The sequence below is a fragment of the Eschscholzia californica genome, unplaced genomic scaffold (genome assembly GCF_041429995.1).
Source record: "Eschscholzia californica isolate CP2 unplaced genomic scaffold, dmEscCali1.0.p SCAF_1, whole genome shotgun sequence".
In the NCBI taxonomy this organism is placed as follows: domain Eukaryota; kingdom Viridiplantae; phylum Streptophyta; class Magnoliopsida; order Ranunculales; family Papaveraceae; genus Eschscholzia; species Eschscholzia californica.
Window position 1 is genome coordinate 74,130,003 of NW_028238198.1, and position 14,122 is coordinate 74,144,124.

The window sequence follows — 14,122 nt, forward strand, 5'->3', positions numbered from 1 at the left end:
TTAAGCTGTCCCGGTCCATACGCACCATTATATTTTATATACTAGCATTAATTTCATTCATTCACGTCTATCCAGATTAAATGAAACGTAGAAAGATCTTACGACTAAAATTAGAGTTGCTTATAATAGATGGTCAAGATTTATATATACTTAAATAGAAACAAATTAATGATTTTTTAACGTTAATAGTAATTGAAACGATCTAAAGGTTGATATTAGTGCTGACATTGAACGAACAACTGGATTTATCTCTATGTTTGTCCCAGAGTTTGTTTTTGAGTTGTCCCAATCAGCACGCACCATTCTATTTTATATAATAGATGTTATGAATGAGCTACAAATAATGTCCATCATGGGTTATGATCCCAACTTTATTATTAATTACTCATTTGTTTTCGTGTATAGGATGAATGAAGAGTTTGTATAATTGATTTGTAGCAGAGGCGACTCAGGCGGCTGTCTAGGGCTTTCAAATTTAGGGGTCCTGAAAATGTAACATTTATATATAGATACTGTTATTAAATGTAATTTTTTTGCAAACATATATCAGGTCAATTTGGACTGTAGAATTGGTAAAGTAGTTGGTTGGAGAACCTAAAGTCAAAGGTTTGGTTCTTGTGACATTCGTTAACTTCTAAGTACCTTTTTTCTTTCAAAAGTGACATCTAAATGAACAAATGTTTTAAACCGTACTGACATGTAGTTTAGTGAAACCAATTAAAGTTAAAACGATAAACACATCCTAATTAGTAAGAAGTTTAAAAGGCAACGATAAAATCATGACAAAAACAAAGACTACAATGTGGTGCGGGAGGCCCCATCGATACATTGCCTAGGACCCCCCTCCCCCCCCCCCCCCCCCCCCCCCCCCCCCCGCATAAGTCAGGGTCGTACTGATTTGTAGGCAGGGACGACACGGGCCCAAAGCAGCTGCTTTGGGACCCCAACCTACGGAAGGACCTCTATTTGGGTATTTAATGGGATGTGTCGTTGTTTATACATATAACTACGACTAATTATTTTTGAAAATCTAAGCAATAGCTTAGCGGTTCAGAACAAGACTTGCATGATGAAGGTCATGGGTTCAAACTCACCCTCAAGCAGCAAGCAGTATTGGATGTGGGCTCCTATTTTCAATTTAGCTTTGGGCCTCAAAATTGATTGGGCCGGCCCTTGTAGGCTAGGAGAATTCAGAACTACTGGGATGAGAGGGAGGAAGAACGGTACTGAAAAAGAAGTTGAAAATAGTTACTTTAAAACAGAGAGCATTCTTGCAATTCGGAATTTATATTATGGTTGCTAATTTACCTAAAATGGTAGCAAAATTAGATTACAAGCTGATTGACATAATGGTTGCACGTGTTCTAATAAAAAGAAATGTGTCTCAAATTTAACAATTTATAAATACTATGTTGTAAAATAATTGCAACAGTAACTGCAAAATATATGCTCTCGACAAAAAAAAATGCAAAATATATGATTAATATATTACGTGATGTTAAGCACGTTAAGTACCTGTGGTGTGGAGTACGATACCCATTTGGTATCTTTTAAGATTTATATCTAATATTTTTGAAGACTTCACTCCTAAAAAGAAGGTCTAATTACTTAAAGGGATGGGATGTACTCATGTACCCATTTAGTAGCTAACAAGAGATGGGATGTACCATCTATCTCAAAAAAAAAAAAAAAAAAAGAGATGGGATGTACTCGTGTACATCTACCCATGGCTGCCTGCCCTTAGTGCCCTAATTTAACGGTTACAGGCAAATCCTAAACTCTAGACAGTAAATATGAAACTATCCGTCAAAAAAAAAAAAAAAAAAAAAAAAAAAAGTAAATATGAAACTAGCTCAATCAACGGGCAACGGCAATAAAATTTTCACATGTATGTAGTTGTATTCCATAGCTGTACTTTACTCTTGAGAGTGGAGTGCCACCTCAACCACAATATTATATAAATACAAACAAGTAACTCACATAGTAAACATACACACAAAGTCACAAACACAAAATGATGAAAACAGATGAAGACATGGAGGTATCAATTAAGTAGTCAAAAAGAGAGTTGCCTAGCAGGCTAGCACTATTATGTCCGACCACTACTCAGATTTATCACCACATTTTTATATATGGATTCTAAGAATTATTATATTCAATACGGTAACGATAAATCATTATTTGAATAAGTCCGATAACTACTATTATTAAATAAATCTTACGTACTAAAGACTGTACAGAGATCCTTAAAGCCATTCTATAATCATGAAAGCATATATTTAACTTTTATTTATATTTTTAATACAAATCAATAAATAAATAACGAATTTCACTTCTACTATGAATCGCACTACTGACCTTCACATTTTACAATCAAGTATAATAATCGATATAAACCTAGCTACTCCATCTGAGTCCGACCATACGTAACTTACTTATGGTGTGTTTTATAGCATTGATTTAAGTATGGGATTGGTCAACTTAATCTTTACAAATAGGGAAATGATAAAGTTACAAAAGATTTTGACAAAAAAAGGTTCCCAGCTGATGTGGCGGGTGTGGTTTCAAACTTTGACCAAATCTAGGCCGTTGAGAGATGAAAATCACAACCGCCACATCAGCTGGGAACTTTTTTTTGTCAAAATCTTTTGTGATTCTAGCATCTCTCTTACAAATAGGGAAATGATAAAGTTACAAAAGATTTTGACAAAAAAAGGTTCCCAGCTGATGTGGCGGGTGTGGTTTCAAACTTTGACCAAATCTAGGCCGTTGAGAGATGAAAATCACAACCGCTACATCAGCTGGGAACTTTTTTTTGTCAAAATCTTTTGTGATTCTAGCATCTCTCTTACAAATATCATCTCATTGTGAAAGAAAGAGGTTTTAGACTAATTAATGATTTTTCAAACAAAGAAAAAGAATAGGCAAAACAATTTTATATAAACACTCATGGCAAGAATGATATTAACTTCTTCCTTATATTGCGTGACAGAGTTTTTGTCAAAATTATACCGAGTTTCTTTGCGTAATGTTTTAAAAAGCTTTTTCAATATCCACTCTCTTTCATGTTGTTGACGGATACTTCTTGATTATGTGAATATTTAAAGTTGTATATAATAGTCAGTTGTAAACCAATATTAATGATGTATTTTTTTTTTTTTTGTTGAAAAACCAATATTAATGATGTAGCTAGGGTAAACAAATTTTTTTTCTTTTACACGTTTGTTTGTTCACGGATAGTAAACGTTATACTATATCTTGCTTTCGTTTCCAAGATTTTGTGAGCACTGACACGATGTTCTAATATAGTCGGTTTTTCTGTCCATTACGTTTTGGTGTAGTGGTCGGACATCTACTCCACCATTTGGATGTCCTAAGTTCGATTTTATAGAAGTGCAAATCCAAAATTATTGAGTTTGGATATAAATAAAGATAGTTTAGATGGACATCAAATCTGCTAGTTAAGAAGTTTAAAATCAGGCAGTAATAGAGCATATTCATGATGTATGACTCTTGTAGTCCAGAAAAAAATAGTCGGTTTCCCAAGGGGCTCATTTTAAAGTATTAGGGGTTGCAATCAAGTTTAGGAGCTCACATTTTATTTGGTTTGTTATTCATAAATAACTTGTAAATTAACTAGTTAGAATTATGATGTGGACGTTTATTAAGTTCAGGAATAGAGTGTTTCCATCTAGGAAAGTTGTAGTTCGACCGACCCTTGTATAAGGGCGTTTTCCCTTCTTGTTTTAAGCATCTTTGATTATCAGCAAAAATTCATGATGTATCAATGTCTTGTAACAACTCTTGTAGTCCAGAAAAAAGAATAGTCGGTTTCCCAAGGGGCTTATTTTAAAGTATTAGGGGTTGCAATCAAGTTTAGGAGTTCACATTTTATTTGGTTTGTTATTCATAAATAACTTGTAAATTAACTAGTTAGAATTATGATGCGGATGTTTATTAGGTTTAGGAATAGAGTGTTTCCAACTAGAAAAGTTGTACCTGATGATGCATAAATTGTTCAGACGTTGACTAACGTCAAAGAGTCAAGAACATACCTGAAGTCAAACGGGTCAACCCGGCTTAAGGTAACAAAACAGCTAAATCCTTAACGCTCCACCACCTACGCCCCTAACTGGGAGGTCGGTTGGGACCAGCTAAGAGGTATCAACCCTGTTTCGCCCCAAACACGAACGCATCAGGTTTGGAATCTCTAAAAGAATGAGGGGGGTCCACGTAAGTTATGCCGATGTCTCACACCCTAAACTAGGGAGGCATAAACGTGCCCCACAGCTTGCCGACTCAATCCCGCAATCTCCCTAAAGGACCCCAGTCGGTTAAAGATCTTAAGTGTTTAAGCAAGCTTGGACTTCAAGAGTCTCAAAGGAGGAAACATCTCCTAGAAGATCTATTACCTCGGCAGGATATCTACGAATGATCCTTGAAGTTAGGAACTTCTACTTATCCTATACTAGGGAAACCCTAATCATGAGCAGTGGGAAACTTCCCTAAACGCTGGATCATAACCGCCTCATCTAGACCATCTAATCACAGTCGGTCTACCTCAGCCTATAAAAGCGCCCCCCCATCGTCTTCCACAGAGGACAGACTTTAACACGATCTCTCGATCAGAAAAATCACTCATCATACAGAGTTCCCATACTCGTCCCCAAAAAGGTTCAATTAATATTCAATCTTTTACTGCTAAGAGCAACTTGACTGTCTTGAGCGTCGAAGCGGTTTTCGAACCCTTTGAGGGTTTCCTCAGGAAATAGGAGCAAGAGCTAGGTGCAGGAGCGGGAGCAAGGAGTAGGAGTTGAAGCTAGGAGCAGGCGAAAGGAATTTCATTCAACTTAACAGAATATTCGATCATAACGGACGCTGTCATGCATCAAGTCCCGGTTTCATACTGATATAACGGAAGACAATTTTTTGACATCAGCAGTACCCGTCCACCACCCTTTGGTGTAGCGGTAGGACATACCTCCTAAGCCTATGAGGTCTTGGGATCAATTCTCGGTGGAAGCAGTTTATCCCCAAGCATTATCCCATGTAGCTTAGGCACTAAATAAATTAGTTGTTGTCGGGCTTTAGGCCTCTTTGTTGCCGGGTTTCAGGCCTCTTTAATCATTTGTGTAACTTAGGCGTTTATCATGCTTATCACATCTTGATGATGTATCAATGTCTTGTAACGACTAACGTAGATCGTAGTCGGTTTGTCAAAAAAAAATCAGGAAAGTTGTAGTTCGACCGACCCTTGTATAAGGGCGCTTTCCCTTCTTGTTTTAAGCATCTTTGATTATCAGCAAAAACCTAAGTTATAGGTCTCAATGCATTAATCGTTTTCTACTTAATCGTTTGGCGTTATCACTTTATTATTCTGTTGCGTATCCATTAAGCGGTATCTAGAGCCACAATATTCTTGGATTTTATTTATGAATTTTTTTGAGATAAACCAAAATTTCATTCATAGAAGGACTACTGATGCAGGCGCATACGGGACGACCCCGCAAACTCGCGCGCCCGCGGCCTAGTCGGCGGGTCTAGAGGTTTAGGAGAGTTCTAATTTAGAAGGATTTATAATGAATCTAGGTTTAGGAAGTTTTAGATATTTCTATTATTTTGGAAAGTCTAGTTTGTGTCTATCTAGGAAAGTTTAGTAGTCTATAAAAGGAGGTCCAGTCTTTGTTATGATTCATGTTGAAGAGAAAACCCCTTTGAAGTTTAATAAAGTTTTAGTATTTCGAGTTATTTCATCTTTATTTTATTGTTCTTTGTTTAGTTTTATCGTCTTCTTTAATTCCGCTCCGTTCTACATCATGTGGTATTCAAAGCCACCAAAATTTTGGGCTAATGATTCTGGAAATTTTTTTCTAGACCAGTTACATCCGTATCGATCGTATTCTATTCGTCAAGATGATTATACTCATCAAGGGATAACGAATCGATGCTTATGCGCATCATGTTTGTATGCGAATAAGGATTCGTACGATTATCATTGGAATCTGAGAGAAACCGTACGAGAAAACTCATTACAACCTCCATCCTCTTATTATCCGACCAAACCCGCACCACCACCATCACCACCACCTCCGTCCTCGTATACACCACCACCGCCACCACAAACGACTTCTATCAAGACGGTTCAATCGCTACTATCCGATTTAGCTAAGATTCAACATATGTGTGACGACCTCAGAACAATAATACGTCAACCATATTCCTCGTCGATTTTATCTTTCAATCAGGAAGAAGAAAAAGAAAAATATGGAAAAGTTGAAGAAGATGGTTACGAAGAGGTTGCAGTTGAAGACGAAAACGAAAGAGTACAATCAACTATTCTTCGAGATGTGGGTTATGTTAATATAGAACAAGAAGGAGACAACAGTGATATTGAAAAGGAAGAATTCTATGATATTGATAAATCAAGGATAAAAGTTGCAACTTGTGCAAAGCACTTTGTCGGAGATGGTGGAACAACCAAGGGAATCAATGAGAACAATACAGAGATTGACTTCTATGGATTACTAAGCATTCACATGCCTGCTTACTACGATTCGATCATCAAGGGTGTCTCAACTGTCATAGTCTCATATTCGAGTTGGAATGGCAAGAAGATGCATGCCACTCGTGATCTCGTACCAACTTCCTCAAGAACAAACTCAAGTTTCGGGGTTGATTTTGTAATTTCAGATTGGGAAGGCATAGACAGAATCGCCTTACCACCTCATTTTAATTATTCGTACTTAATCGGAGGTGGAGTTCTTGCTGGAATTAATATAATCATGGTTCCCTATAACCACAATGAGTTCATTGATGACCTAACTTACCAAGTTAAGAACAACATCATCCCTATGAGCAGAATTGATGATGCTGTCAAGAGGATTTTGAGGGTGAAATACACAATGGGTTTGTTTGAGAACCCAATGACTGATTACAGTCTAGTTGATCAACAAGGAAGCCAGGCACACAGAGACTTGGCTAGAGAAGCTGTGAGGAAATCACTTGTGCTATTGAAAAACGCTGAATCAGCTGACAAGCCGGTATTGCCACTTCCGTAGAAGGCGCCTAGGATCCTGGTCGCCGGAACTCATGCCAACAACTTGGGCTACCAATCTGGTGGTTGGACGATCGAATGGCAAGGACTCGGTGGAAATAACATCACTTCCGAAACCACAATTCTCAATGACGCCCCTCTCATGTTCGATAATAAGCTCCTTAGAAAGATCACGGTGTTCGGTATCGTTGTTAAATTCTCCCTTGCACTACATAAACCTGCGGCCGACAAAATTAATTTGTGTGATATGATGGTTCGGCAGGTAACTCTATTTCAGAGTTTTGATCGAGTTCGAGTCTATAAACTTCATGAAGCTGAATATGGGAAGGTAGATTTTGATTGTCATACCAAAACTACAAGTATCAACCTCGACACCATAATTGACGTTGCCCACGTTTATACTTTAGCTCTTAACAACGAATTTTGGGAAGATGGTGAGATGAATGTTCTTGATTCTCTACAGTTAGTCTTGCAAGAATCAGCAACATATGAGATTGGGAATGAAGTTTGCAATTTCTTACAAATTACTTTCCTTAACTACCAATGCAACCTTCGTTCGAAGTGGACCTTACGAATCGCCTTGTTGGTCTTCTTCTTATGCGGATACATCCAATTTTCCTTAGTCAATCGGTTCGGGACGAAGCTTCTGGGGAACGGGGAGCTGATGCAGGCGCATACGAGACAGGCCCGCAAACCCGCGCGCCCGCGATTTGGTCGGCTGGTCTAGAGGTTTAGGAGAGTTCTAATTTAGAAGGATTCATAATGAATCTAGGTTTAGGAAGGTTTATGTATTTCTATTATTTTGGAAAGTCCAGTTTGTGTCTATCTAGGAAAGTTTAGTAGTCTATAAAAGGAGGTCCAGTCTTTGTTTATGATTCATGTTGAAGAGAAAACCCCTTTGAAGTTTAATAAAGTTTTAGTATTTCGAGTTATTTCATCTTTATTTTATTGTTTTTTGTTTAGTTTTATCTTCTTCTTTAATTCCGCTGCGTTCTACATCAACCACATTCCAACAAATTACATGGTTTTGATGATTTTGACTCCTTTGAGTACAACATGGATTTACTCAAGTAAATAACAAAATGAAACTTACAAAAATAAAGACAACATGAAGGGAAAGGAAATACAAGATTGCAAAAATAAATTAAAAAGACCCTAAAGGTCACAAATAAAAGATCCTTAAGATCACGAAGGAGACCCTAAACGTCGTGAATTATAATATTTAATTATATGTTATCAGGATGGACCAAGTAGAGACGAATTACGATTTCATCAAGAGCACCACCAAGTTTTTCGAAGACGAATTATTATACTTGATTTCGAAGATGAAGGTTGAGTGATTTCTTAACTTTATCTTCTTATTGTTTATGTATAATCTTTCCTCCTCCATTAATATTTTCTTCTTATCATCAACATATGGAAACCCGGATCGATGAGGAAGAGAAGGAAATTTGGATATGGAAAATACCTTCTTTTCTGTTTTCTTGAAAATCTCTCAAATCTAGAACAGAAAATCGATCTATACTTCCAAAAAGATTACTATAAGATTAAAAGAAAAATATATACATAACAAGAGGAAATTCCGGAGAAGGAAACCCTCACCTTGGACATTTACTCTACCAATTACTTCACTGGCCACCACCATCACCACCAACCCGCTATTTTGTCATAGATAAAGACACTTCGAACAACAAAACAAATCTACCACGTCAAGATTCTTTGTGGAAATAGTACGACCCCAACTTTCTCTTATTGTAGAAAGACATATATATTACCACTTAATCTTCCCAGGAACCACATATTATTAATCCTTTCAATCCATGTTTGAATTTGATATTGAAAAGGGGGAGATACATTAGTATATTAATGTAGAATTGTACTTTTCTTTTTCCAATCTCCGAGAAGGACATTGAAATTTCTTTTGCCGCCAAGACCCCTATAGACGAGACAAGGGAGGAAGAGAATAAGAGATTAAAACATGATTTAGGTCACCAAAACTACAAATATCTACACTCTGGTAAATATCATTTCCATGTCAGCTAAATATCTACACTCTGGTACTTGTAGGCAAGTGAGGCATATGCGAAGAACGAATGACGATTCCAAGTCAAGTTGTTTGTAGTTCTTCTTACCCGGGCAAAATCAAGCAAAAGTGCGAAAAATCATTCGCAACAGATAGGCTCATTATGTTTCTGCAACTTGTCCCACAGACATAAGAGATTGCTCGGTCGTTGATAGTGAGCAAGAACATAGCCTTCTTCACAACCAGATATTTGAAATCGATCATCCGCTATATAATGAACTTCTTGACCGGTCTTCTTAAATTCTTCAATCCATATTCCCATGGCAACATCTTCAAGTTTAAATAACTAAACACAAGAAACTCAATATTAGTTAAGATAAGAAAGTGAGCTCGTCATAGAAGGATTTTTTAAGAGATAATATTATGTTTTACCTTGAGATATCTTTCTTGGTGTCCTTGAACAACGAATTTCGCGATATCACGTGACAAGATATATCCTGGCCCATGAGCCCATGGTGGGTATGAACCATGAGGCCATTCCTGCAGAAAAATAACGTCCATTTAAGTGTTCTAGTTCATGTAGCTTATGTTATATCACATAATTAAATAAAATGTTGCCAGAGATTAATACCTTGTCACTAATGTACCATTTACTGTGCTTATCTCTGTGGGGTTCGGAATCGAAGGAAATTAGACCATATAAGAGTCCATTAGGGATTTTCTTGAGTTCGAGACCAGCTAGGATTTCATCTACCCTTACAAAAGCATCGTCATCTGTTTTCATTATGTATTTAGCAGGTAGAATTTTAGTCTGCAGGAGTATGAAATAAGAGTAAATTATCGATCGAGGAACAAAAAATTGTTTTTTTCTACATGTAACGGGAAATCATCAATGTAGACCACAAGTTCTAGACTTATTCAAGTTCTCAAAAGTCTTTAGAAAAAATATCCAAATAATCAAACTAGTGAATCTATCAAGAAACTAGCAATGATTGCAATCAATAACAGAACTTTTGTGCATACCCCCATGATACAAATAGCAATTGTTTTCAGAGTGATCAGACTGTAATAGTCGACAAAAGGCATAAGCTGGATATCCCCATATCTCTGAGCTTCTCTCCACAACTCGATATTGACTTTACTGTTCTTGTGCTGCATATTAAAATGAAACTTGTAAATAAAGCACTCAATTTGATGTTTGAAACAAACAGACCTTGCCCCAATGCTAAAAGATTCTTATGGTTTTCTCTGGATCATCTCTTTGTAGGTGGAACAGGAGGAATTTAGTTCATGTTGATAACTCATGAGGCTAACATGTTGATAAGGCTAAGCGAGTACTGAGGATAACCTAGGGAATCTATTCAATAAAAGCATCAACTTGTCTATGACTAATGAAGAAACCCTTATAAATGAATAAAACATACACTCGAAGCTATTTCAAAAGAGATCAAGCTTTCTAGGCTGGAGGGTATAACTTACAAGACCAACGAAAAATCGAACAGCCACATTCCCGGAACGAATAGCATCATACTGCATCCAGGACCTTCTCAAAGCCATTCGACGTTCAAAATTGTTTCCAGTTGAGAAAACACCAATCAACAATGTCACCCTCTTCCTGGAAAGTACAGGAGCTTTAAGGCGCTTAATATCAGTTAAATCTAAATCTTCAGAGACGGGCAAACCGTTAGCTAGGGCAGATAAGAGAACCAAATCACCTCCAACTTTTACTTCACTGACCAACCACGGTTCAAGTTTCTGTAGTGGATGAAATGAAACAAAGGATGTCAATAACCTTTGAAGAAAAAATAATACTAAAACAAATCCTAATTACAGAAAATGATGTCTACAGTATCCATTGGTTTAAACTCTTAAACTTTGATCCAAATAAACTCATTTCCTACCTCCCTATATGCAAAAGATGTTTCATGTCTTCCATTAACAGTCATATGAAATCCCTCAAGACCAATCCACAAGGTGGCAGTAAATAGATTTCCTTCAGAAAATGGGAAGTTATAACTCATGTGGGCACTTCCTGTGGAACCATTGATGAATTTCTCACCACTAGGCTTACTTCCATTGAGGTTCGCAAAAACTCGGTCATTGCAACGAACTAGTCCATCAACTGTAATATTTTCCAATGATAAGGTTAGAATATTCTGTGCTAGGAGCTATGATAATCAAGACTAGTTGCTTGAAACTTAAAAAAACATATGGACATGCATAACATTTACGAAGACAAGGTTGAACCACCAGGAGACTACGGATTTAGAACGGAATAAATATGTTGAGATTCAGAGAGCAAGGCCCGTTAGCTTGGTGCATTTTAAAGCAAACTAATGCTAAACTGTTGTAAATTAGGTGTACTCAATATATAGCAACGGAGCTTTGCCGACCTTGACGATCGAGCACCTTTGTTTAGGAAGGATACAACATCTGCTAAGTGTAACATGGACATCAGAGACAGAAATTGTAAAGGAGTCGTTACAAGATATACCTTCAAATTTACTAATTGAACTATGAGAAGGGCACTTCTCGTCTATCCCCCACCCACTTTCCGAAGTCCATGAATTTTGGACTATCACTGGATCTTCCTTCAGTCCATCACCTGAAAGACTAACAGTATACTGCAGTACTACTGGAGCTCCAGCCTCACCTTTAAGTTTTGAACCTAAAAGTTCAAACTGAAAGCTCCCATTAGGTCCATCAGGAACACCAACCACTGTAATGGACGAATCCTCAACAAGCCCACATGGAAACTGAAGACTAGTTCCATTTCTCGATGCTGTATTATTCGACATACTTACCGAGAAAAAGCAATTCTTAACTTCTGTATCGTTCGCATGGCTGGTAGAAACATTAAAACTCGATGCTTTTTCTTCTTGGATGGTAGACAATAAATCTTTCCACGCAATTGAAGCTTCTTTGATGCCTTGGTCCGTTTCAGGCAAATAATCCGACCTCGATAATAAGGTGTGCATTTTAGTCCATACAACTAGCACTTCTGCGTCTTCTTTAGAAATATTTGTCGAGGCGAACAGAGCATTGAGTCCGTCAACACTAATAAGAGGGGCTCTCTTCTTAAGATTCAATACTAGTTGTTGTTTAACAAACTTGGAGTCCGATAAACTAGAAACATTGGGTGGATGGTTCCTAAAGAATTTATAGGCTGCTGAATTCTTCGGTGAATCTTTTTCCATTAGACTATACCGTATAACCAAAATCATAGCAAGTCCAGTAATTAAAGTGCCTCCAGTCCACTTCCTCATTCTCAAATAAATTCTATTCTCGCTTGAACGTGATATGCTTACCAAGTGTCATCCTCTACCGACTACCATCATCTTCTTCATATTCTTGTAACGAATCGCTGCATTCTGCTATGTATATTTCAGTTTCACAGAACAACAAGATAGGGCAATTGTTAAGTGAAAGTTGCTAAATGTAGTCAAATGCAAGTATTGAAACCATAAGTAACAAAATAAAAACTTAAATCTAGAGGTAGGTTTATAAGACAACTAAAGCATTTTGAACACTGGAAACTTCACTAACTTCACTTAGGGGAAGGTGTGGTGAATCCCTTGAATAAACAAATCTCTGCTGTGATTTTTGTTTATATCTATAAGCATTAATCAAATAGCTATAGATTTCTAAATCTAGCACTGAATTAAGAATTTCTTAATCAAATCTCTTATCTCTAACTATTTATGTTCATTTAGACATCTTTTAAGAATTTCCCCCTCTCTCTATCTCTCCCCATTTTGAAATATGAAGACTAAAAGTTACAGGATTCTGCAAAAATCAAACCCATTTCTTAAAAACCTAAATTTTATTTGGAGTACACCAATTTAAGCTGAAAAGGAGTGAAAAGTAACCAAATCTGAAGTTCCAGCAGGCGAAATGAAACAAATGAAGTAGCTACAAGAAGAGGGTATAAGATCTAACTGAACTGATAGAAATTTGTGATAGAAGAAGGAATCATACCGTTTTAAAGCTAGGAAATAATAAATCCTAGTTTGAAGTAGAGTTTCAGACTTTCAACTAGACAATAATAAATCTCAAAAAAAAAAAAAAAAAACTAGACAATAATAAATGAACTGATGAGTCCAACTTCAAAAGCAAACAACTGAGGAGTACTTTCTTTTTTCTTTCTTCTTTTTTTTTTTTTGGGTTATTTCCGTAATGGCCCCCAACTTTTTGACCAGCTTCCTGCCTGGCCCCCTACTTTACAAGAAATACCCATATGGCCCCCTTCCGTTATAACACCGTTACTCTCTCTCTTCTATTTCTTTTCTCTCTCCTCTAGCATGTTTTCTCTCTCTGCCACCTCGTTAAACCAGCCACACCATCGTCTTCACCGGCAGGGTCGCCGGCCGACCAAATTTCCGGTCGGCGACCTTCAAATTTTTTTTTTTCTCTTTCTCTTCTCTCTCTCTCTCTAAAAAAAATTTGAAAAAAAAATTCTCTCACCTCTCTCTCTCTAAACTCCGGCAAAGGGAAACCTTCGCCGGAGCTAGGTCTGTTCATCATGAACAGACCAGATCAGGGTCTGTTCGTGATGAACAGACCCAGATCTGGGTCTGTCCGTGATGACCAGACCAGATCTGGTCTGTTCGTGATGAACAGACCCAGATCTGGGTCTGTTCGTGATAAACAGACCCAGATCTGGGTCTGTACGTGATTCGTCACGAACAGACACTGATCTGGTCTGTTCGTGATGAACAGACCTAGCTCCGGCGAAGGTTTCCCTTCGCCGGAGTTTAGAGAGAGAGAGGTGAGAGAATTTTTTTTTAAAAAAATTTTATTTTTTTTTAGAGAGAGAGAGAGAGAAAAAAAAAAAGTTTGAAGGTCGCCGGCCGAAAATTTGGCCGGCCGGCGACCCTGTCGGTGAAGACGATGATGTGGCTGGTTTAACAAGGTGGCAGAGAGAGAAAACATGCTGGAGGAGAGAGAAAAGAAATGGAAGAGAGAGTAACAGTGTTATAACGGAAGGGGGCTATATAGGTATTTCTTGTAAAGTAGGGGGCCAAGCAGGAAGCTGGTCACAAAGT

The 14,122-nt window shown here is 37.4% G+C and overlaps 1 protein-coding gene across 2 annotated transcripts; it reads right to left on the bottom strand.

Moving 5' to 3' along the window:
- Positions 1-9,133: 9,133 nt before the first annotated feature.
- Positions 9,134-13,250, bottom strand: LOC147569065 (Galactosyltransferase family protein). 2 transcript variants are annotated; one of them, XM_086655523.1, is made up of 8 exons: positions 13,056-13,250; positions 11,572-12,448; positions 10,979-11,199; positions 10,557-10,832; positions 10,101-10,229; positions 9,709-9,888; positions 9,510-9,617; positions 9,134-9,423 (listed from the first exon to the last, which is right to left on the bottom strand). In XM_086655523.1, exons 2-8 carry the CDS (start codon positions 12,341-12,343, stop codon positions 9,217-9,219), a joined length of 1,893 nt encoding a protein of 630 aa, XP_086511649.1. In that variant the 5' UTR covers positions 12,344-12,448; positions 13,056-13,250; the 3' UTR covers positions 9,134-9,216. The 2 variants fall into 2 exon arrangements, with proteins under 2 accessions (XP_086511649.1, XP_086511650.1); XM_086655524.1 differs by having other exon boundaries at positions 11,572-12,451; positions 13,056-13,239.
- Between the last annotated feature and the right edge of the window lie 872 nt (positions 13,251-14,122).

Coding starts and splice junctions, on each gene's coding strand:
- LOC147569065 (XM_086655523.1), bottom strand. CDS start 12,343: ATGAGGAAGTGGACTGGAGGCACTTTAATTACTGGACTTGCTATGATT. Junction 10,230..10,556: donor TTCGATTTTTCGTTGGTCTT/GTAAGTTATACC, acceptor TTTAATATGCAG/CACAAGAACAGTAAAGTCAA. Junction 9,618..9,708: donor AATGGTACATTAGTGACAAG/GTATTAATCTCT, acceptor ATTTTTCTGCAG/GAATGGCCTCATGGTTCATA.